The following is a 24,770-nucleotide window of genomic DNA, read 5'->3' as shown; positions in this document are numbered from 1 at the left end:
TTTGCCACAATAAGAATGAAGAGTATCTATAAAAAGGGCACTGTTTGCACAAAACTTTTAAAAAGTATTTATAGGAAACAATTGCTAGAAATGCACAACAGGCACACCTCTATCCAGGAAGGAGATGGAGACTATAAAAAAACCAGAACTCCACACCCAAAACCCCAAAGTGCATTCCTGGAGACTGAACACCACTGCTTCCTTGCTGCTGCCAAGGCAGATGCAGAAAGCAGCTTGTGCCAGCCCACACTAGCTCTGGCACGCCCGTGCACATGGGCTCACAGCGACACAAGACACATCTGCTGCAACTCGCTTCTTTGTCATTAACAAGAAGAGCTTATTTTGAAAACCAAATGACAGAAGTAAAGATTTGGGAAGTCTGTTGAGTCCTCACACTTCTTTCTTCTCCTGTGCATTCTATACAACATAAATACTTTTGTTAAAGGACAGAAAACAGCAATTCACAGGATGACTTACGCAAGTTCAGGTAAGTTCAGGACCCCCTCAGGTCCAATTTTGGTAGTGGTCCTTGGCAGTGCACTGACACTACCCAGGCAACTCTACAGCCCAATTACCACTAATGCACAAAAGCCAACGGGACTATCTACCTATTTAATATATAAAATATTTATTTATACATGTCAGGAAAAAAAAATTATTTTTGGGAAAGCAGTACTTCATGAAGTGATTTAGTCAGGGAACACTAAACATAAAATTAGAACATAGCTAGAAATAAATGAACAGCTTTAAACTTAACTGCCCAAAAAGATATGAGAGAAAAAAATGAGGATTATTTTGATTATTTCCAGTGTAATTTATTATTTCTAAATATCACAAAGTTCATATCATTATCTTGCTATTAAGTCCATTTTCTTTAGAGTAGTAGATTCCATACCCAAATACGGTATATATTTTTAATCCTCCAATTCTTGTTCTTTCTTTAAAATAATAATAATAGTAAATACTTGATGAGAAGAATGAGTTCAAGGAAGCCTCAGGATGCACAAGCAGCCCATTACATAGTCTGTTTCACCCAGCATTAAACTCATTTTTGAACACAGAAGAGGAAAGGAGGATTAGTTACCTGAATAACTCTTCTGGAAGGAGAAAATAATTGGATTGCAAAACACAGAGTTAAGATTTGTTTTACAAAAACAAATATAATGTTTATATACTTACCTGCACTTCATGCTGAAGCGCAGGAAGCCACAAAGTTTTATTAAAGGTATTTGTAAATTCAAAGAAGAATGCTAAATGTTTTGAAGAATCCTCCTGGTCTACAAGAGGGGATGCTGGCACACTGGTTGCCTCTGTTGATTTTTCTTCACAATCCAGCATTTGAAAAGAAAACCATCTGACTTAGACTGAAGACTTATTGAAGATTTTGCGTAACTCAGCTAAAATAGATATATCTCCACATCAGGAGTGCTTAGGTGACGCGATATACTTGGAGGCCTAAGACAAATACAACGGCAATATTCACAGACAAACTTTGTCAGCAAACATCAAGGTCCAACACAAAGCTACAGGTCTTCCACAGAGCAGGCAGGGCAAATAGTTTCTTGAGACATAAGATACAAAAGATGACACATTAATGGTGTGTACACCAGAAGCTCAAATAACTCTTGTCTGAAGATGCAGGAAACATGAAGCATCCTGGGGAAGTAAGTTCAGATTTCAGTCCCAGGGCTAAAAAACAGCAATGAGCAAGTACCACATGTTTACTTGGTCTCACTTTGGAGTGGAGAAGCTCAATTCATTAATTTCAAAATCAATCTTCCATCTACACATGCTCCTGAATTAAATCTAGGTCTAAGATGGTGGTCAATGAAGACTATAATGTAATTTGTTACTAGATATAATTTTGTTACTAGACATAAAAGGAAGCATAGATTTAGTGCTGGACTAAAAATTCCAGTTACGCAACCTTAGAAGTCCATGGTACATCCACTCAAATCTTTAAACTGCTTTGTTATTGGTGTTTGTGCCATGGCTAGTGCTTTTCATCTGGGAAAAGGCTTGTAGTAGCTGGCAGTAATTGAGGTCAAGAGATCCCTACTGACATAATGTGTAATTCCACAACAATTTGAATCATGAAACTGCATTACAGAAATGGATAAATTACAATAATAAAAGCAGGTGTGACAGTAGGAGAGGAACTGTAGGAAATATCTTCCCCATATATGAAAGAGTGCATCTAATAGCTTATTGGATTTATTTTCTGCAAGTTAAATCATGTCAGAAAGTATTTTACAGTGCAAGTATTTCTACCAAATAAACTGTATAAGCTAAACTAAAAAGTTACACTTACTGAGAAAATTATTCAACAAAAGTCAGAGTGGCAGATTTACAACCTTGCAAAGAAAAAATATATTATATACCTACACTGCTATATATTTTACACACAAAAAAATCCAACAACAAAAAAAATCAAGAAAACAATAAGTGCACTTCTCAGAACGCTGCTTTGATGTGCATCTGTGTTATGGAAGCAAAGGAGTCATCCCTGAACAAAAAGAAATTATCCTAAATATCACCCAAGTACAAATCACAAAACCAGCTCCACTCCCAATCGCCTTGTCTGCATTTCACTGCACCAATCAGTCTAAAAGCAAAAAATACAATTAGTGTGGTGTCTTCTCAGACTTTGAAACCACATCTCACAGTCCTTCCAGTACAATTAAGAGCATAGAAAGATGCAGTCATTTGCTGGAGTCCATTTTCTCCTACACTGTATGCAAAAAAAATCTTGAAGGCAACTCCTAACACTATTTAAATTAGAGAAGATGTATGTACAGAAAAGCTGGAGAAAAGATGTCAGGGAGGAATCTTTAAAGAAACATAATACTGGTTATGCTTCAAAATTACAACAAGCTCCCAAGGGAAAGGGAACATGCCACTGCCTGAGAGATTTAAAAACCTGAACTGGAGAAGTTTGGGAAGAAAAACCCAACATCAAAACCCCATTATTAGCAGTTCTTTGGCTGTATATCATGTAATCCAAAAACATGCAAAGTAGAAAATTAGCAAGTAATAATATTTTCTACAAATGTCATTCTGATCTCTCATCCTTTTAAACTTCAGCCCTTAGAGGCTGTCAACCATTCCTTATGTCAACTGTTCCCCACTGTTCCACTATCACACTTTTTAAGAAAAAAAAAAACAACAAATTGCAGTCTCAGACCCTGAATTTTTCTTAAAATAAATCCACTGTTGATTAGAGAGGAGAAAGAAAAATAAAAAAGGAAAAAAACCCAAAAATCAACTATTGCTTAGTCAGATGAAGAGTCCTCCTGCTTCCAACAACAAAGCTGAGAAGGAAAGCTACTTTGAATTCCTGCAGTGAATCCCATTAAAGCTAAAACTTGAAGTCCATACATTGTAAAGAAGATAAAGGTCCAGGCCTTCCTTAGCAAGCTATTAATGTGAACAAGCTTCTGAAGTGAGAGGTTATGCAACCATTAAAATAAAACAGTCAAGACCTCCCAGTAAGATCTAAAGCAGTGCCATATGGTAAGTAACGGAGGACTTTTTTTTTTTTGCATTATTACTTCCAAGAACACTTAGAAACATTTGTTCAGATCTTAATGGAATTTATGATAGCTTTTGTCCTCCTCAGGAATCACTGCTTATTTTTATCTATCAGAAAGGCAACTGCTGAGAGAACATTATGTACTAGAGTCTTAATATTTTCAGAAGAGGAGACAAACGTTTTTTTTCAAAATTTAGGTACTTCCTTAGTCTCAAGCATGCTGTCAACAAAGTAGGACAGAAATTTGCTGTGCTAGAGAAGTAGCACTCCTCACTCTTCTCACCTGCAGTGCAACAGCAGTGACACTAAGAAGGAAGAATCCAAATTCAGGCGACATATGCAAGGCAAGTAAAAGAAACCACAATTACCAACCACCATTTGCAGTTAATGTACATCTTAAAAACATCAACATCACAGGCCCAAATTAGCATCCTATTAAAGAGATCACAGGATCACGTAACAGTAAAGTATCATTTGTTTCTATATCATGATCTTCCAAAATCAATACACAACCAAGGAAGACATTTTAAAAATATCAAAATTAAACAGAAAAATAAAAGCATGTTCAGAATACAGAAGCTTGCTTCAAATTTTAAGAAAAACATAGCTTTTCTTTACATTCTTTTTAAAAAAACAATATAGCTGATACAGCAGATTCAACTTGTATATTGCATTGATCTACAGCTTAGCCCTATAAAAACTGTATTTACAGAAAACATAGCTGGGACAGACGTCACAGATGTTTTCCTCCTACATCTCAGTCACCTTATTAAAATGAAACCTCAATGCAAAATTCATGCCTAGTGTAATAAGCATAGCTAATTTTTTTTTTTTTTTGAAGAAAACTAATTAATCCCAAAGGTCTATCAAGGCATAGTAGAAGCTTGTACAGGGTTAGGAAAAGCAAGATGCTTTGAGCTTACCTACGCTGCATACCCTTCATATACCAAAGTCCATTAGGAAAAAAAAAATTGAATGAAAGCCTAACAAGGAAAAAACCTCCCACTCAAGAAAATAAAAGTTACATTAACACTGCATGTATTTTTTTACTCTTCAATTTTAAAAAAGCCATGTAATCTTAATATTGCTGCATTTAATTGTACAATAATTCCCACCTGACCACTAAAGCAGATAAAAATATAACCTCCCTCCAAATTAAGGCAGAAACACCATTAAAATACCAAACTTCCCTGCAGGGCAATTTGCCAGAAAACAGATCCAAGTGTCTGGATTTCCCCCGGACTGTGTGAATGCCTAAGCGCAGAGGAAGAGCCGCTGCCCGCGACTGCCTCGCAGGACGGCGGCACGCACGCACAGCGGGTGGAACGCGCTGGGCAGCGTCCCCAGCCACCTGCACGCCCGAGTGCTGCTGGAAGGGGAGAACAGGACACATCGTGGATGGCTGCAGGCCCTTGAGGGGCGTAACTGGCCTGGCTTGTCTTTGGCGGCTTGCCCTGCCAAGTCATCTGAAATGTTGGTGTTTATGGCTTGAACGGAGCTGAGAGCTCCCCAAGGGGCAGAGGCACAACTCTTCCCTTCCCCACTGCGCCCCAGGCAGGGCCCTGCTGCTCAGGGCTCACCAGGTGTGCAGCGCCTGCCCACGACCAGGCATCTCCTGGGAGACAAGAGTTCTGCGCGTGGCAAAGAGGAGTCCAAAGCGCAGTGCCAGCCCTCCAGCCAGGCTGGGCAGGAGCCATGCCCAGTGGGCAGCCCACAGGCTGCTCACTCCGGCTGCCTGCTCGCATCTGCGCCACATACACAACCTCCACAATCCCTCCAAACCCATTTACAAGCCACCTTCGAGAAAACTGCCTTCAGCTCCCTTTATTTTACAAACTGGAAAGTAAGGGAGTGGTTTCTTGGTGTCACAGCTCTCACAGGTTCTGCTGGTTTATGGCACACAATGCACCAACACCAAGGGCAACCTGTCATGAGCTGTAGTACAGACAAGTCCTACTATGGCTAAATTATGTCCCAGAGGCTGTTATGATGGACAACTTCCCATCTATTATCATCAAAGCAGCAACAAACAGGAATGAAAACGAGCAGAACACAGCCAGCTCCTCTGAAAGAGTGGGGAAAATCAGTGGTTGAATAAAAGGGCTCGATGCAGAAGACTACTAATTGGGTTTGAAATTTATCATTGATTATTTAGTGGAATAAAAGACTATGAATAAAAATATTATTTACCACTCTGGCAATGATTAAGTTTATCAGTCAGAGGAGTATGTGAGGAAGGTCAGAGCCCAAAAACCACTAAAAGCAGTATTTTGATGAGCATTAAATTCTTAAGAAAAAAAAATTCTTAAGAAAGAAAATTGCACAGATACATTACTACATAGTAGATGCAATAGAATGCATTATTAAAGCCATAATAAAATCTAATAGTTGGAAGCAGTGATAAATACATTTAGATAAAACTTACATTTACCTGGGAGGATCATTAATCTTCAACATTTTATTTATTGTGGTGATTCTTCTAAGTGTTTGTATGGGGTTTATATCGCTGGGTTTTGGTAGCAGGAGTGGCTACAGTGGTGGATTCTGTGAGAAGCTGCTAGAAGCTTCCTCCATGTCCAACAGAGCAAATCCCAGTTGGCTCCACCAAGGATGAGCTGCTAGACAAGGCCACAGGGCTGCAGAGATCCACCTGCAGCCCACAGAGGAGAGCCATGCCAGTGCAGGTGGATGCCTGAGAGGAGGCTCTGACCCCAGGGGAGGCTCCTGGCAGGGACCTGTAGAACCACGGAGAGCACAGCCCACAATGGAGCAGGTTTCCTGGTGGGACTTGTGACCCCCATGGGGGACTCATGCTGGAGCAGCCTGTCCTTGAAGGACCGTACCCTGTGGAAGAGTGACCCAGTTTGTGGAGAACTGCTGCCCATGAGATGGACTCATGTTGGAAACGTTCATGGGGAACTGTCTCCTCTGGGAGGGACCCCAGGCTGGAGCAGGGGAAGGGCTCCTCTCCCTGAGCAGCCTGAGAAACATGTGATGAACTGACCATAGCCCCCATTCCCATCTCCCTGAGCAGAGACAGTAGAGCTGGGAAGGAGGGAGGAGAGGGGGGAAGGTGTTCTTAAGGTCTGTTTATACTTTTCAGTGTCCTGCTATGATTTTGTTAATAGTAAATTCAATTAATATCTCTAATTCTAGCCTGTTTTGCCCATGATGGCAGTGAGTGACCTCTCTCTGCCCTTATCTCAAGCAACAAACCCTTTGTTATATTTTCTCTCCCCAGTCCAGCTGCAGAGGAGAGTGACAGAGAGGCTTTGGTGGGTGTCTGGCATCCAGCCAAGGTCAACTCACTACAGTCTTCAAATTGAAGTTAAATGTCTTTATACTTTAAGAGTAAACACTTTCATCAGTTTAAGTTTGCTATAAGAAATAAAAAATATATATATATATTTATATATGAGAATACATGCTTGGATTTGCCCAGTACTGGAATAAATAATTTTATCTGAGCAATGTAAAATTCTCTGGACTGACCTGAAAACAGTGTTTCCACAAAATCTTTCTCCATCCGAGAGTGTGAATTTAGAAGTACTTTCCTGTATTATAATTGTAACTGCATGTTAGAGAAGTGTACCTGGGGACAACATAGATTTTTTTGACCACTAAACTGGTGGGGAGACTTCCTACAGTCTCAAAACATTGGAACCTGCCACACAGTATGGGATGCCTGAAGGAAAAGTACCTCAAAATACTTGAACAAATTTGCATAGCATCGGTGAATTGCTGAAGCATCTCCATGTGAAACCCCATGGAGGGAAGACTAAGCAGGAGTGACTTCAAAATTCCAGAAATACAACAGCAAGACAGCAATGAGACATTTTTAGCTTTCTTCCCATGCATTTGCCACTGACCTATTTCACTGTGCCACATGGGTTCAAATCTTTTTTCTTAAGGCAGGAATTTAAAAACTAATTTTTAGAAAAAAATCAAGTAATGGATATAAACAATCATTTATACTGTAAATTCAATTTGATATTTTATTTTATTTGGAGAAACGAGGCACATGCCTCACTGTCAATACAGGGGCACAGCCACTGACATCCGTGACACAAGTAACAACCTGTTCAATCATCCAATATTTATCTGCAGGCTGTCTGAAAACTTTTGCAAATATATTAGTAGCATGGTTCTCTTTCAGTTAAAGGCCAAAAGAGTAAGCATGGGTGGTAAATTCTTCTTGGTAAATTTTTTTTTCTTCTTGGTAAATTAACGTCAATCTAATCTCCATTGAACGTAACACTCCTTAAGAGCCCTTGCCTGCTCAGACTGATACAAATGCCAAAAAAAAAAAAAAAAAAAGCCATACAGGCTCAGAAAATCTTACATCATAATTTAAAATAATGGAAAATATTTTAAGTATGAACAAAGTCATGGCAAAGAAATAAAATTGCAATGGAATTGCCTTTGGCTAGAACATAATGAAACAACTGAGCAGCTGCAGGAATGCTCAATTTAGCTACACTTTCAGTGTAACAACTCACCCATTCTGATACTAAAGAGAAACAAGATGCTGAATATTGACACTGAGGATAAAAACACCTTTCATTTACCTAGTCCATAACTGCACCATATGTGTAGATGTTCTATGAATCAAGGCACTATACAAATTCAGGCTATTCACAACAGAACACATTTTATGAATATTTTCTAAGCCTGTTTTCATTTCACAGTCTTTCTATGGTGGTATCTTCCTCTTTCCCAAGCCCTAAAAACATTAGCTTCAGAATAATATGTACAGAACAGACTAGACTGCAGAAGTTGTAGGGAAAAAACATTCTCTAACAGTAACAAAACTGGCACCAGTTTTTACCTTTGCACATTTTCCAAACTGCAAACTCCCAGACTAAGAAATTCCTTAAGATCTGAGCTCTACATCTTTGGGGGGAGGGGGGGGGAGGAATTCTATGACAGCTTTTAATAAACATTAAAAATGTAAGCTAATTAAGAACTAAGTAATTTTTTTAAGCTTCCAAAACTTTTTTTTTTTTTAATTTCCAGAGCCAAGGAGAAAGGAAAGCTGGAGAACTGCAGACAGCATTTTGATTTCTTACACACTACCATGCACCTTAGCAATAGTAAGGCACGAGACTCCCTAGCACACTGCAGCTACGTACCCAAACCAAATCTCTCCTGCTGTTCTAACAGACAGATTTCTGAATGTACCAAAAATATTCTGAACCAACACTTAAAATAAACATCCACCACAAGCAAAAGGAATTGCTATATTGATGTGGCTCCTTTCATCCTGCTTTGAAACCATGCTGAGATCCAATGATAACAAGAAACAGAGAAGGCAGAGTTTGTCACTGCTCTCTGCTGCAATTTTCACATCTGTTTCACAGCTCTTGGAAAGCCCATTTCCATTAATCTATGAGAAAGGACAGGAGATAAAATTCCCAGGCTGCAGAGGGCATTAGGAGACTTTCCTAGACTGTACACTAAGAAAGAACTGTAACAGCCAAATTACGTTACTGTGAATAGACGGAAGATGCTGTAATTCTATTCCTCCTTTTGTCTTAATGGAGTTATTTATGTTGCAATCTTGAGGGCAGACCACTTACCAAAGACATTGCCAGCCACCTGCCTGACACACAAAAAGAGCAAACTAAGAACAGAAGGTGACATCCTGGTCCCATTCTGTGCTTTCCTGCCTTAGTCTGCAAATTATCCATTTTTAACAGTTTACACATATTGCTCCTGCTGCACACTACCATTTAAGCAAATTCTGCCAAACACCCCAGAGATTGGTTATCAAAGCTAGGTAAAGTAAGGCAAATGACTGAAAGCCTCATGACAGAGAATTTTAAATTGCTTAAAAGCTTTGCTTTTGCCATATTTATGCCTTTTAAAAATAACAACAAAATGCGTTTGCCATTCAATATTATTAAAACATAAACGTAACGAGTTGTTTCAAAGTTGAACACTTCGCTAAGATTAATATCCTAAATCAAAGAGGGACAGAATACTGGTCATATACAATTTCCACAGAAATTATATACACTCAGCACACACATTAAGAATTGGGCTCCTTTAATTTAAGAGATTAATTTCAAGCACCCGGCCTTGAAGCATGAATCTGTTTTTATTAAGAAATACCCAACTGGCTTCCCTCATACACAAGCAAAAGCAATACTAAAAGCAAATACAGGATCTGACAACAACAGAAACTACAGAGAAGAAGGACTAAAACCAGAAGGAAAAGATGGAAGATTGGTGGAAAAAACTAAATCAAACCATTCATCATATATATGTAACATGTTTTCTACTCTCTTGTACGATACGAACACTCTGTACTCGCCATATTTGCCACAGAGGAATAAAAAGAAAGATGTCATTAAGGAGCATCAACCTCCCCTGATGTAACCTTGAATTACTAACCCCAAATATTAAGTATACCAAAGTAAATGTTAGAAAAGTACCTTCAGGCTTGAAGAACAGTCTGTGATATTACAGTATGTTAGTATTCAGTATGCAACCCTAAATACAGAAATACAGTCATTTGAAAGAGAAAAACTATTGAAACTAGCTCCTCTGAATTAACCTAATAATCAAAAAACACAAGGTTATTGATCCGTATGGTGGGAGCTGTATGGGTTGAAAGATATGTGAGAGTTTACTTGCAAGTCTAAAGTAAAATGCGTGTGATCTCGGTGCAAGTCAAAAGCCCAAGTCCACACATGGCCAAAACTCACCTCATTTAATCTGGACCGGCTGACTTCCCAGTAGGACATGTGAGAAAAAACTGTGTTTCTCTGAACGACATAGGCAGGAGGAAAATTAAAGCATTGGCAACTTCACAGCACAGCCAAAAGCTGGAGAAGTCTCCGTTTGTGCTAGTTTAAGGAACAGAGAACAACCATCCCATTGCCTGCAGGATGTTCATGATCTAGCATCATAATTAACACCACTTCAGTTAAACTACATACGGGAAAGCAGCAGGAATTAAGAGTAAATACCAAAAATCCTGTCAAATGGAAAATTATTTTCAACCAGCTATGAAATCTTGTCATTATCTCTGTGACTATGTACTGGGCTGTGACTCCCTCTTAACAATCCTTCTTTCAGTCTCAGACAGATGATAAACAACAAGACTTCAAATTTGTTCCATTTTCCCACTCCAGATGGGGCAGGAGACATTGACGTTTGCATGGGTTTATTTTTACTTTTCAGATAGGATTTAAACATAACCCTACAAAATGCTTCCTATTTGAGGAGAACAGGAAAGGTTTAGGGAATCACACACCTCTTAATTTGCAATCTCCTTTTTACGTAGTAAAATCCTCATTGTACATTTCCATAAGTATGAAGGAAACCAAGATAAATAGTTCCGTTTACCACACACTTTGTGGTTTAACCACAAAAAATAAAATGTAGTTGGCTCATGGGAGAATGTCTGCATGCAGTGGAGCCACGCTTGAACCAGAACTATACCTAAGATTTGTTCAGCTATGACCAAGAAGAAACAGAAATCTCTGCTTAATGTATTACACAGTACATTCAGCATTCTGCTTCTGATGTTGTCTGACAGAGGTTTCCACTAGTTGGCATCCACTGAAATATGTATGTATGTTTAATTATGTTATATACGGCCCTCGAGCTACAGGCATACCTCATTTCTTATCAGTAAAATACATCCCTAGAGATGATGTAAGGTTAAGTCCTTCACTTCCACCTCCTAGTACAAATGTATTCCTCCTTTGTTTTCAACTTTACCATACTAGAAAATGGTAAATCTTAGTTCATTCATTTCTATTCCTCTGTTTTGTCAAGTTACCCTGACAAAGAAGGTAAAAGTTCTTGATCCACCATCAACAGTGAGTTCAACCAGAGAACTAAGCGATAAGAGACAAAAAATGCAAGCAATGTTATATTTTTTTGTCTTTTTCCTCCAACATCACACTATTGCTGAAATTGCATACAGAAAACAAAGGAGAGACTCAAACTCAAAAAAACTTGCAATTAAAAGATAGCCAGAGCCAAATCAACACTTGGTTTATTTCAACCCAAAAGAAAAACAAACTTCTACAGATGAAAGAGCAAACACTGGGAAGGGTGACCATTTGCAGGAAAAAATGGTCGGACATCTGAACCAATCTGCTGAAACAAGGGAGCTCTCCAGACAAACACTTCTTCAGCAAACATCCTCTCTCTTACAAGACACTTTCCCCTATGAACACACAATTAATTGACAACCTTCCACATGTCTGTAACATGCCATTGGCCACCCATATATCCTCAGGATGTTACCAAATGTTAGCCCATAATAGAAGCCCACAAGGCTTGCATCAGCACTGAGCACATCCCTAAGAAAAAGGAGAAGAATATTGGCTTGCTCAGGCCATGGGTCCACATTGGATGAGCCAGGCAAAGACATGAAGGTTTTCTTTCCCATCACAAAGCGCTCAGCCAAGGGGAAGCATGACCAGCAAGTACTGTCCCTTTAGCACTGAAATAAATAATACTTACAAACCTTGATAGCAAAAATGAAGCTAAAATGCACCAAACTTGGAAGAGGAGCTATTTGAGGACAGGGAGAGAAGGAGGAAGCCTATTCAAAGTCACCTGGTAAAATGCTAAACTAATTTACAGAAAGAAGATAGGCATTTCTGCAAAGAGAAAGCAAGTTAAAATTATTCTTCCTCAGTCATAAAAACACGTAGAAAACATCAATTCAACAAAAAGTATGAATTTGGATCCCTTTCCTTCCATCCTATGGGAAACAGTTCCTAGCTGCAAATTGCTCAGTCTTAAAAATTACAACAACCTTGTCAAATTTAAAGAATAAGCTATGCAGAGTCCTCTACCAGATGACTTCTGAAGTCCAATTATAGTGTACTCCTGTTTTCAGAAGACAGAATGGGGAAAAAAAAGTTATTATTATTATTATTATTAATATTTAATACTTAAGCCCTCTCAGTGTGTGACATACCATAATATATGAATGGTCAATCAAACCATTAAAAAATTTACTGATGTTGAAACTGAAACACTAATGGGGATCTGTTCCTGAATTATCTCAGAACTAAACAAGTATGTATGAAATAACCCCACAAATCAGACTGGAAATTACAGAAACCAAAAACTCAGCTGGCTGCTTATGTTTAACAATGTATTGATGGTTCTGGGTAAAAAAAATTGCAGGTGTTATATAGCTTTGGGAAAGGCCTCTGAAAATATTTCTAACACATGGAAGACAAAAATATATAAACAAATGCAAACCACATCTTCTCTTTAGAAGAGGCATATGCTGGTGCTAATTCAGAATCCAGGTACATACGAAGGTTTTGGAATCCTTCTGTTTTCACAAGTCCCACAACAGAAAAAAAAACCAAAAACACAAACAAATAAACAAAAAAGGTTTAAGATACTCAAACTCAATATAATGTTTTAAGAGTTTTTAATACATTGGTTATTATATCTGCTGTATATTTTAATGGTTAATATCTACTTTTGCCTCTAGACAGGACACTGCAATTCCTTGCTATCTCAAAGCTGTATGTCTGTTTCAAACAATTTATTCACCCTCTGACTGTCAAGACTGCTGTTATGCAAAATTAAATACAGCCACTATAAAATACAGCCTCTAGTAGTCATCCATTCACCTTTCTGAAGAGACATAACTGGGTTAGGATTTGTTCTTGCTTTACAGGAACTTTAGAACCTACCCAATTCTCTTATGATAAAGACTCAGATATGGGAAGCCCTACAGTTGGAGCTTCATAGTAGCTCCATTTCAAGCTCATCCCCAACTGATTCCCAAAGGGAAGAAGCAATAACTCAATTCATAGTGGTAAAAAACCCAGCCTAATTGCCCTTTTCCTGCAACAGTGACACAGTGACTCCACAGACAAAACATAAAGGAGCTTTCAACAGCAAAGGAAGGAAAGACTATCCAATTTCTCTCTTAAAGCATGCCGGAATCCCCATATAATTATGCCAAGATCTGAAAGACAGCTTTGATAATTAATATTTCTAGAGACTGAAAGACCCTTAAATTAAATCTCCAAGAAGCGGGAGTAACACAGAGGATGCAATTTTGCTGCATTTCTGCTTTGAGGCAGGGAATTCTTCGTGAAGCAGCAGATTTCAAGCTCACTGTCTCATTTATATAAAACTCTGGAAACAAATATACAATTTACAAGCATTCCCCAAGTTAGAATCAAAGCACGCTGTACATTTTATGTCCCACAGTACTACTGCTTGATAAACAGTACAGTCATTTCCCAAATTCCCATATGTTGTAAAATTTGAAGTCCTTCCCACATTTCTGAAGGCTGGTATTCACATGGCAGCCTTGTACCAACTGCACAAGAAACATTTTAATATTATAGTTTTCTATTGGTTACCTGTTGGTTAACTGTGTCCTAGAAATAAACCAACTGACACAGTCTTTTCAGAATGCAAATAAATTATGATCATACCAGAAATTTTGCCTACTATAGGCACATTATGGCAGACAGAGATAAAACCCATGGGGCTCCAGCCTGCCACAGCCCCAGATGATATCAGTGTTCAACTTCAGAGCACACATGAGTGGCTTTGAAAGGAGACACTGTGATCTGAGCTGGCAGATGAGAAAGGAAAATTCAAGCCCTTAAAAGGGATTGCATGGTTGAGATAAATGAGCACAGGTGTCACAGCTTTAGCTGGAATTAGCATCAGAATTTGGGACTTTCGAGACTTTAGAATGTTTAAAATATGTAAATAAATTAATCCAGTGAAGGAAAACAATCTGTCAAAAAATAACTTAATTACCTAGCAGTTATGTTTCTCCACTGAAGAAGCAAAGATTAGAACGAGACAGAACACACACAGACACTCCCTTCCCAGGGATCAATGTGCCCACAGGGACCAGGGCTAACCCTGAAGCTGTTTTGCTCTCAGCAGACTGCAATTCCATTCTGACTTCAGTTTAGCTAGAAAAGGAACAACCTCCACATTACAGAATCCAGCAACAGGCTAAAGCAACCTTAAAAAAAGAAGCTCCAGTTCTTTGTGATAAAAAAGCAGTTTCCAGCAATTTTGTTAACCAATACAAAACTAGTATTTTAAACATTTAAATGCTAAGGCATACAGATGCGATTTGGTGTTCTCCTAAAAATAACATATCTCAAATTCCCTGGGAAAAAAAGGCCATTCAATCATATGCTTGAAGCCTACTGAATCATTTACTTTCTTCAAAGAGGACAAGAAAATAACCCAGTCAAATCTTTCACACACTTAAACGCTGTAACAGAGGTTTCAAAGATTGGGTTCCTGTATCTTGATTTCACAGTGCTGTCCCAGCAAGTTACTTAAACAGAATAATAAGCACAGCAGGTTTTCTCTAACTTTTGTACACAATGCAGACTGCCATTGTTCTTGCACTCCTTCCAGGGAGATTTTGGGAATATAATTAAATTATTTATATAACTTTTCATTTCAGATAACTAATCACATCACATTTATGGTAAAGAAAACCAGCAGATGCATATTTGTGACAAAAGTTAAATTGCATGAATAGGCATCAATTCCTAAAGCAAAATTACAATAAAATATCTATTTCTTAGTTTAGATCAGTTTAAGAAACATTAACTAAACATTGTTGGTCTCACTTCCTAGCACATTTACATTTCAAGGTGATGCATCTATTTTCAAAATATTCATCCATGTTAACTTCCTATATCAACCATTTAATAAGCAATGGTAATACAGAAACAGGGAGGGACAGAGACACTGTATCTGCTTAGAATCCCTACAACCATATTTTTGGCCTCTTGCTGTATTTAAATGCATCCTTTAGTTCTCAATATCCTGCAGTGTATAAATGACCAAAACTCCCAAACCATTCTCCATTATTTTAAGAATATACACAAGCAGGAATATGTAGGGATCGTCATTGTTACTAGAAGGATTATGTATTTTATTAAGGTAAGAATGAGCACAGCATCACGTTGTGAAATTACCTTATGCAAAAGGACATTTTCCTCACAGCAATAGAGAAAAGAAACTGAAAGTACATAATCAAGAGGACTATAAAGGATCACTTGACATGGAAAACACTGGAAGCAAATTAATAGGATTTCAATTGCAACAAGAAGCTTCTGGAAATATATTAATTTCAAAACCAGAATATTTTAACTATTCAGAACAAGGTAGAAATAAGAACAGTCATCTAGAAAGCTGACAATTCTTTAGTAGTCTATGGGGCTTTCTACACAGCAGTCAGAATGAGGTAAGGCAGTCCAGCTGAAATAGAAAACAAGCAGTGTTCATGAGTAACAGAACTTTTTCTTTTAAGCATGAAAATCTATGATGAATACATCAATAATATTTCAAGAGCAATACAATTAAAACTGGAATTACATACTAATAATCAAAGAGATAACTTAATCTCATCAAAATGACAGGAGAGCAGTCTCACAGAGAAGCTAGCTTTGTTAGCAGATACAGCTGAAAGGATCAACACAAACCAGAATTAACAACATTAACACCTGTTTGCAATTAATTTCTTTAACTAGAGCAACATTCTTCCCCTCCTTAATGACAAAGTTAAAACAGAAAAAAGAACTGAGTCTTGCCAAAGCAAAGACTTTGATTTTGTTAAATCTAAAAGCTTTCTGCTGCCTTTCCATCTGCCTCACTGGAATTTCAATGCTTATCACTGAACAATTTCTAGTTAAAAAAACAATAATAGGACTACTGCCAATAGCGGACTCTGACTGTTTGTCCGTCAATTAAATATAGCCACTTCCAGGCAGAAACACAACATGTACTGCTGTACCTTGTCCCCAACACAGCTGCCACTGCTAAACACATCTGATGAAAGGAAGACAGAGAATCCACCCCAGAGAACAGCCCTGGGCAGGGACACTGCTGAAATGCCCATTTTCCATGGATAATACCCCATGTCACACTGTACACCTGCACTGGAGGTACTTATCAGTGGGTTCTCTCTTATCTCTAGATAGAAGAAAGGGCAAAAAGCCAAACAATTCGTTATTACATGTTTTAAAACATTTACATTTAGGAAACAAACAGAAGTGAGCATCTGAGACATCAGTGAAGTCACAGGTGGTGACTACAAATAGATAACAGCAATAACAGATCACAGAATAATACCACCTTCTGTCTATTTACTTTTATATCCAGACTTTTCAAGCATCAGACAATATAGAGACTTTCTTGGAATTTCAGGAATGACTGGAAACAGCTTTTAAATGGTAGCAGGACAGATTAAAAATGGACAAGATTTCACACCTCAGAAAATGAACTGGGTAAGGGACAGTTTGAAAATACTGATACCTACATTTTATGGGTTTTATCTAATGGGTTCCTCATTAGGTTTCAAATCAAGATATGCAAACAGACGTACAAAATTTAAATCTTTTCTATTTAACTGCACCAAAATTGCAATGGTAAAAATATTTTCTTAATCAGTGTTCTGGATAGGCTTTAGATAAAATCCATAAAAATTAAGGTGTAGAATGTCACCTGTTGACTATCATAAAGTGAATATTCTGGACACTAATCTTCTGTGAAATACAATCTTTCAGGAGTTTTTTCTATTCATTGGAAATGAAGGGGAACTGAAACAGTAACACCACAAATGCATGAGCACTTGACTGTGGTTTCAAATTGCAATATTGCTTCCTCCTTGAATATCTATCTTGTGAAAAAATGCAGTATGGAATTCGGGGGTGGGGGAGGGGAGGAGGACTGATAGAATTTTTTTCCTCTCAATCTATTGTTTAAGGCATCATCAGACTTGATAACACAACTCAGTGGCTAGTCCTCAACTTTAGTTGAACTTCTGACTTTTAATTACCATTCAAGTATGTAATTCTTGCAATTACTAACCTATATAACCAAGTGCAGTATATTCTGGAAGAAAATGCTTCCTCTTATATTCTGGAAGAAAATGCTTCCTCTTAACCAGTAGCAACGTATTTCCCAACATAAATCCAGTTTTCTTTTTAGTGTATGCTAACAATGCTCCCCAATACACAGAGCAGCAAAACTGTAACTGTTAACAGAATTTTCATGTTTCCAGTTTCTTTTCCCCTTCACACACTGCTTAGGCAAGGAAAACCAGACAGTGAAGCAGCAGCTGATGACTCCACTGCATTCCTACCAAAGTGTAATTATAGGACATGCAATACTCAAATCACTCCCAGCATTCTATGCAAAAAAAGTTGAGACCTAAAGAAACCATAAGTCTGTGTACAGCTCCTTCAGAAATCAGGAGGCTAAGGCTAGAATACACAGTAATTACTGAGTTTTAGAAAGCCTGTCCTAGTTCCATAGCTGACTGAGAAACATGCCCCCTTGCTCCTACCTTTAAGTCCAAATCAAACATCAGCCTTTATGGCCATGCAACTGTGCAGCACAAGCACTAAAATCATATTTCACACTGAAAATTCAACTTGATTTGGATGTCCTTAGAAAACATATAATTTTTTTATAGCACAAATTTAAGTAAACAAAAAATAATTAGTACGTTTTAGCATCCTAGTTAACTCTGAAAACTTGTCACTGTGTGCTCCTAGACCATCAAGGTAGCCTAGGCCTCACAAAACTAAAGTGGCAGATACGTAAGGATGCCTGCTGCTCACACAACAGCACAGTTCTGTAGGACTCCAGCACATGCCCTTCTGCCTGGGAAATACAGGCATTCCAAAACAATCCCACAGACAAACTAACTTTCCTGTACCAGAAGCAATCCAAATCTAATACAGAGGTCTATAAACAAGGAACTGTTTTTATTTTTTTAAGGCTAGTGCTATCTTCCCTTTAAAAAAAAGAGTCACATCTAAAGAGAGTTGTAATTCTTGCCTCTGTCTTAAATGTTTACAGGTATTCTCCAGTTCTGTAAAGCTTCTAATACAGCACAGTGCAGATGGTCCCATGCACTTCCTCTGAGCAGCTGCTGCTGTCAGAGACATTGTCTTGGCCAACTGGGATTTCTCAAATTCTCTCCTATATGTGAACACAACACTTGAAGACAAGTATGTAAGGCACTTTTTGGAAGGAAATAAAATTTAATGAAGGCTTATTCTGCATTTGTTTTTTAACTTTATCGAATAATCAAGAGGTTTGACTTTCTAAAAGTTAGTCTCATTTAGTATCTTAGCATAATATACACATAGCAAATACTCATCAATAAATGACAGAGGCAGGAATGGACACTTAGTCTGAAGACAGGGAGGGAGACAGGAGACCAGTTGGTCAGCTACCTGTTAAATATACTTTCACTGAGAAAATATTTGAGATAGTAAAAATCTGTCCTTTGCTAAAACCCAGGTGGTTGAAAAGGTGGAAAGGATTTTTTCCACAGCTCAAGGTTGTACATATTATCAAAACAGCTATAAATCAAACTCCAAGTAGAGATGAACTGAACTTCACTCTAAAAGAAAACAGCAAGTCAAGTGTATAATTTAATGCCAACTTAATCTTCAAAGGAAGACCAAAGTTGCTGATCTCGTCTTGGCTACATCCCAGCCAAGTGAGCCCACCACATGCTGTTCACCTTGCAGGTCCCATAAGGCACTCTGAGTGTGTGTCCTTCACATCTTAACAGTCAGCACAGAAGAAGGTATTTTCAGCCAGGACTGGTGGGAATGAAGAACTCCTATATGAGCCAGGAACTAAGGACCAAACCCCAAAAGGATACCTTGGTTTTGACTGCAAACAAGAAAGTTGTAAAGGAATTAGCAAACTAAGGCTTTGGCTGTTATCAGCTCTATTTAATTTACACCATCCTAGCAGGAATCTATGTCCCTAGAGTTCCTATATTCACATAGAACCCTCAATTTTATTTACCAAAATGTTTTAGTTGTGAGGGGTTTTATATAAATGTACATAAATACATGTTAACATATGTACCCGCACACAAAAAAAAAATCCAAATAACCCCACAATTAAACCAAAATCTATTGCAAATCTTACAGCATTATTTTATTTTCAAGGAAACAATTTTACTACAAGAACTGGATTAACTTCTTCTTTGGTCTAAACTGGCAGAAAATCTCTCAATTTCTCTTTTTGCAGGCCTCTGAACAATTCCACACCATGAAGGAACTGCCAAACCTCAGATCTAACTTCAAGAGCTTCCTTGATACATCACCTTGGAAAATAAAGAGACAAATTTTCCTGAACATGAATCTACTAAATTGTCTGAGAAAGATATTGGAACAAGTAAATTAGGGATGCTGTAACTTCTACTATAGTCTGCAGTTCCAGTGAATAAAGCAATTATTTCCCCACCCACTGTAAGTCTTCTAGCATCTTTTAAGTGCTTTTCATTCTCTCACAAATATTACTCGTTGACATGGAGATTGCTTTGCTTGAAAGATGCCAAATTATATTTTTAATTCTAGCAAGCAGCATCAAGATATTGTCTTTAAAAAATATTTAATATCAGGGAAATAAAAGAATTTCCATTAAGGGGAAGAGGATATATATTAACTTAAAAATAAATTCTGTTCCCAAGAGTCAGGCACAGTATTTGCAAATTATTTAATATTCAAATAGTTTTCAGCTTTCTTTGTTCATATGACCAATCCTTTTAGGGTTTTTTATTTTCATTTTTCTGATAAATAGAGAGCCAAGGACATTTCTTACTGCTGTCTCAGCTTGAAAACAAGTAAGTTACCCATCATCAATATATTAAACTAGTAAGTACAAGCATGAACACAAAGTGTTGTTCATCACAACAACCTTCATTTGCAAGTAATTTCTGATTCTCCATTGTTTACTAGGTCAATGTACCACCATGGAGATGACAATGATCCCTTTTAATCAAAGGAATGAAGCTAATAGAAACAATTAATGCTAACTACCAATATACTAGCTATTTATTTAAAACACAAAGGCATGTGCCTGGTCATAGCTGCTATATATTACCAAGGAAACTCTGACTTTTTCCTCCCATTTATTTTAAATTCTATTAAAAAATACATTCATCCCGAGTTTAGTTACGGCACCAAAAAATGCTATCATGACTGAGTCCTGGATAATAACTTTAGCTTGCTCTGATAAGAAGGCTTATGTGTGGCAAAACAATAAACTCTGCCAAAAAGGGATAAACAGAAGACAAAAGAAAAGGATGCAAGAAAAATTTAGAGCGAGAAAAAAAGACCACCAGACCCAAACAGCAAGACAGACAAGTAATGCCACTTAGCAATGGCATAAAACTGCTTTTTCAAACCAAGTCTTAGGTTTCTCTCCAAACAATAAGTAAATATTGTCAAATCTTACTTGAAAGATGCCACAGAGATCTTTCCAGAGATCAATCAGGTTCCTGGGTAAAATTTATTTTCCAGGTAACAATTACCAACTCTCTAGAAGACATCAATAATAAAGTTTTATCAGTGCATACTTGAATGAATTATGCATATTATTTTCTATCAGATACAAAGAAAAAAGTACCTTAGTTTCTCTTTGAGGAAAGAGAACTGCAGCAAGCAATAGGAAGCTAATAGGACTATTGAGAAATCAGATGCTATACCCTCTTTCAACAACTGCCTTGCTGAATACTAAGAGTCTTGCAAGAGCAAGTTCCATGTTCTGAATTACTTCAACAAGACTTAGTCTCACATGGGCCCTGGTTAGAAAATTTACCATAGGAATTGACTGTTTGATAACAATAAGCTGTGATGTTTTAGTATCATTGCAAATGTGTTTTACAGCCAGCAGTGCACTTGAGTATACAGCTTACACGCACTGCTGAACTGAAGCTTCACACTTAATTATATACTGCTGCACCCCTGCCAAAGCATTTTCATTGTGAATTATCCCACCCCCCATTTGATAGTTACCTGTAACAGCTTATTTCTGGTATTCCTCCATCAAAACTGTTTTACCTCAATGAAAACCAGGATTAAAACCTCCCTGTTACCGAAGCAGTGACCCTTGAAGGGGGAATAACATGCTCTGACTCCATATTGCAGAAGGCTGAACAAATTGCTTTCATTAAGCTAAATTATATTACATTAATATATGCTATACTGGAACTATACCATACTAAAAAGATACTAAAGAAAAACCCGTGACTGTCTCTAGACAGTCATGACACAGCTTTGACCCAACTGGCCAATCAATCCAAACAACCATCACCAGTGTCCAATTAACAAAGCACTCTTCAGTAAACAATCTCCATAACACATTCCACATGTGCCAAACAACAGGAGCAGCCAGTAGAGATAAGAATTGTTTTCTTCTTTCTCTGAGCTTTCTCACTGCGTCAGACAGCTTCCCAGGAAAAATCCTGGGAGAAAGAATCATGTCTCTGCTCAGAGAATGTGAATACCACACCCTGTAAGAACTGAAAATGGCTCAAAAAAGTCAGCACGTTCTCATGAAATCTAGTAGCAGTAAAATATATTTTTTGTTGCATAAATAAGACAAGTTATACAGTTACAGCCACATTTGACAGTGTGCTGACTTAGCATGTGACATTCCTCCCAGCTTTGATTAGCACTGCATCACCAGTGTGAAGGTGGCGACGATGGCATGGCCAGCAAGGGGAGCACAGCAAGCACTCATGACCATGTCAGCAGCCTTCTGCAAAACACTTTCTAGAAGTAGCCAACAGGGACAGAGAGCTCTTCTGACCTACAAACAAAAACCTTCATATGGCCAAGAGCCCAGACTAACAAAACCAAGAGAAGGAAGAGTACCAGACATGGTCCTACCACTACCTGGCAGGACAGGACGGGGCTGGGCTCCAGGAACCCACAGTGACAGCACAACTGCCCTTCCTGCCCTGCCAGCCCCTCAGGGTGCCACCTGGTCTGCCAAGTAGCCCTGGCTAGAAGAGGCCAGCCACCAATCCCACTGGGCAATGCTGAGCTCGAGCACATTCCCACTCCTTCAATAGAAGGAAAACCTTTTCCAGAAAGAGACCCTTTCAATTAGGACACGCCAAATCAGTCAGATTTGAGTCCCCTAATAGAAACCAAGAAGGTTCTTCATTTGCATGAGGAAAGAAATGCAAAAACACATGGTTAGAGAAGATTTACATACAGCTGGACACATTGAATAATGGGCAGAGTATCAATTACAAAGATGGTAATTACCAGGAAATTTCTTCCATGAAATGCAGATCTTAAGACTCCTACTGACTAACTCTCTTTTCAGCTTTTTATTCAAAAGAAAGCAGTGTATATGCATTCCACACTCTTTAAAAAGAAAAAACCTACACAGCTTCACAGCCTGTTTTAAGAATTACAACTCATGCACCATGGTTTATTTGTTATCCCAAACTGTAATTCAGGACATTCATCATAAAACACACATCTCCAAAAGATATGAAGAAAATTATAGAGATTAAAATGCACTTGGAAGTCCAAAGACACAATGCAGAAACAAAGAAATCTTACCAATTTGTGGTTAACCTTCACACAAGAGAACTATTTGCTTGCTTGTAAAACATGTAGGAGAGGGAGGAAAGTAGGAATGTGCAGCAATTGCTGAAGTGAAAACATGACATAAGATAATACAGGGCTTTGAATTCAGTGCTTACAGTTATGATGCCACCCTGGAATCTTCACTGACCCTGCTCTAGAACAAACTGAAATTGTTGTGCACTTCTCATCACTCAAAAAGAATTGCAAAACAGAAGGGGTCAAGTAAGAGGAGATAAGACATGGGTACAGGATGTCTGTGTGGTGTGGGTAGAAGAAGGTTGGGCTGAGCACAGGCAGGAGGCAAGTAAGGCAGATTATGACAGAGTGACATAAAACAAAGGGGAAGAGGGGAAAGGAGACAAAAATCAGACAGTCTTGGTAAAGCAACAAGGATGGAGGAATCACCAAAAATCATTGGAAGAATGACCAAAAGGAATATATTTATCTTTCAGCTCAAATCTGCTTTTACCATTCTACTAGCACCACACCAAAAAACAATAAACTAACTTCTTACTTTAAAAATACTATATTCCAATAGGTTTGTTAAATATAAGCCCTTAAGAACAAAGTTTCCATTCAAGACCACACACACACAAAAGTAAAATAACTGGGGGCAGAATCTGCTACCTAACTATAGCCTGCTCTTCTACCAAAGCCCAGAGCTTCCTGAAGCTCACAGATATCCCAAGGACAAATGGCACACTGGGTTTGCATCAGCTACCCAGCAGCAGAGCAGGCCCTGAGCTGACCTTGGCCTCCAGGGGCAGGAGGACACTCGGGCACAAGGGCAGGAGGACACCCGGGCACAAGGGCAGGAGGACACTGGGACACAGAGGCAGGAGGACACCGGGACACAGAGGCAGGAGGACACCGGGACACAGGGGCAGGAGGACACCGGGACACAGGGGCAGGAGGACACCGGGACGCAGGGGCAGGAGGACACCGGGACGCAGGGGCAGGAGGACACCGGGACGCAGGGGCAGGAGGACACCGGGACGCACGGGCAGGAGGACACCGGGACGCACGGGCAGGAGGACACCGGGACGCACGGGCAGGAGGACACCGGGACGCACGGGCAGGAGGACACCCGGGCACAAGGGCAGGAGGACACTGGGACACAGGGGCAGGAGGACACCGGGACGCACGGGCAGGAGGACACCGGGACGCACGGGCAGGAGGACACCGGGACACAGGGGCCATGGCCAGGCTATGCTGTACAAACCCTTCCTTGGTGCAGGGATGCCACTGCCAGCGCCTTCTCTGCAGCACCAAGGCCTGGCAGCTGCCACAGTGCCAGCACCATTCCTCACTTGAACAACCACCCTGAACAGTCAGTATGAGTACACTTGCTTTTTCCCTACATTAACAAATACATTGGTACATCCATGGGAGCCCATTTTGAGATAATCAACACAAAATCAGAGACAAAAGAACTACAGAAGTGCTTCCTGAAGTTCTCTTCTCCTTTTCTACCACAATCATACATACATAATTTCACTGCTGTTGAACTGCAAATTTATATTCAAAAAATAAAACATGCAGTAAGGAGAAAAAAAAAAAAAAGCAACCAAAAAAACCCCCACAAACAAATATGTGAAAATATGACAGCAGTTGTACAATATAAGTTCAGGTTCTCATGTAGTAATATAAAACCTCATCGTTTGGATTGCACTCACTGTGACTCAAATACTTGTTACAAAAATAATCCTTTACCATAATATTTTTAAAGAAAAGTGATTTAATGGCAAGAGCTTACTTTTCACAAAACATTAATTTCCAGTCCAATTTAACTTAGCACTGTCCCCTTCACTTAAATATCCATTTTTGCCCAG

General features: G+C 38.7%; 1 protein-coding gene across 6 annotated transcripts in view; it reads right to left on the bottom strand.

Moving 5' to 3' along the window:
* Positions 1-24,770, bottom strand: part of CCNY (cyclin Y) — a 119,976-nt gene that overhangs the window by 85,887 nt on the left and 9,319 nt on the right. The window contains exon 1 of one of the 6 annotated variants that reach the window (XM_068173600.1): positions 13,972-14,132. The exons of 2 other annotated variants lie outside the window; for them this stretch is intronic. In XM_068173600.1, coding sequence (XP_068029701.1) covers positions 13,972-14,023 — 52 coding nt within the window. In that variant the 5' untranslated portion in view covers positions 14,024-14,132. Of the gene's footprint in view, positions 1-13,971; positions 14,133-24,770 lie in introns of those variants that run through there. 3 more of the 6 variants (XM_068173609.1, XM_068173637.1, XM_068173616.1) reach the window with 3 other exon arrangements.

The sequence above is a fragment of the Anomalospiza imberbis genome, chromosome 1, assembly GCF_031753505.1.
Source record: "Anomalospiza imberbis isolate Cuckoo-Finch-1a 21T00152 chromosome 1, ASM3175350v1, whole genome shotgun sequence".
Lineage (NCBI taxonomy): Eukaryota > Metazoa > Chordata > Aves > Passeriformes > Viduidae > Anomalospiza > Anomalospiza imberbis.
This window is presented reverse-complemented; position numbering and strand designations above follow the sequence as displayed.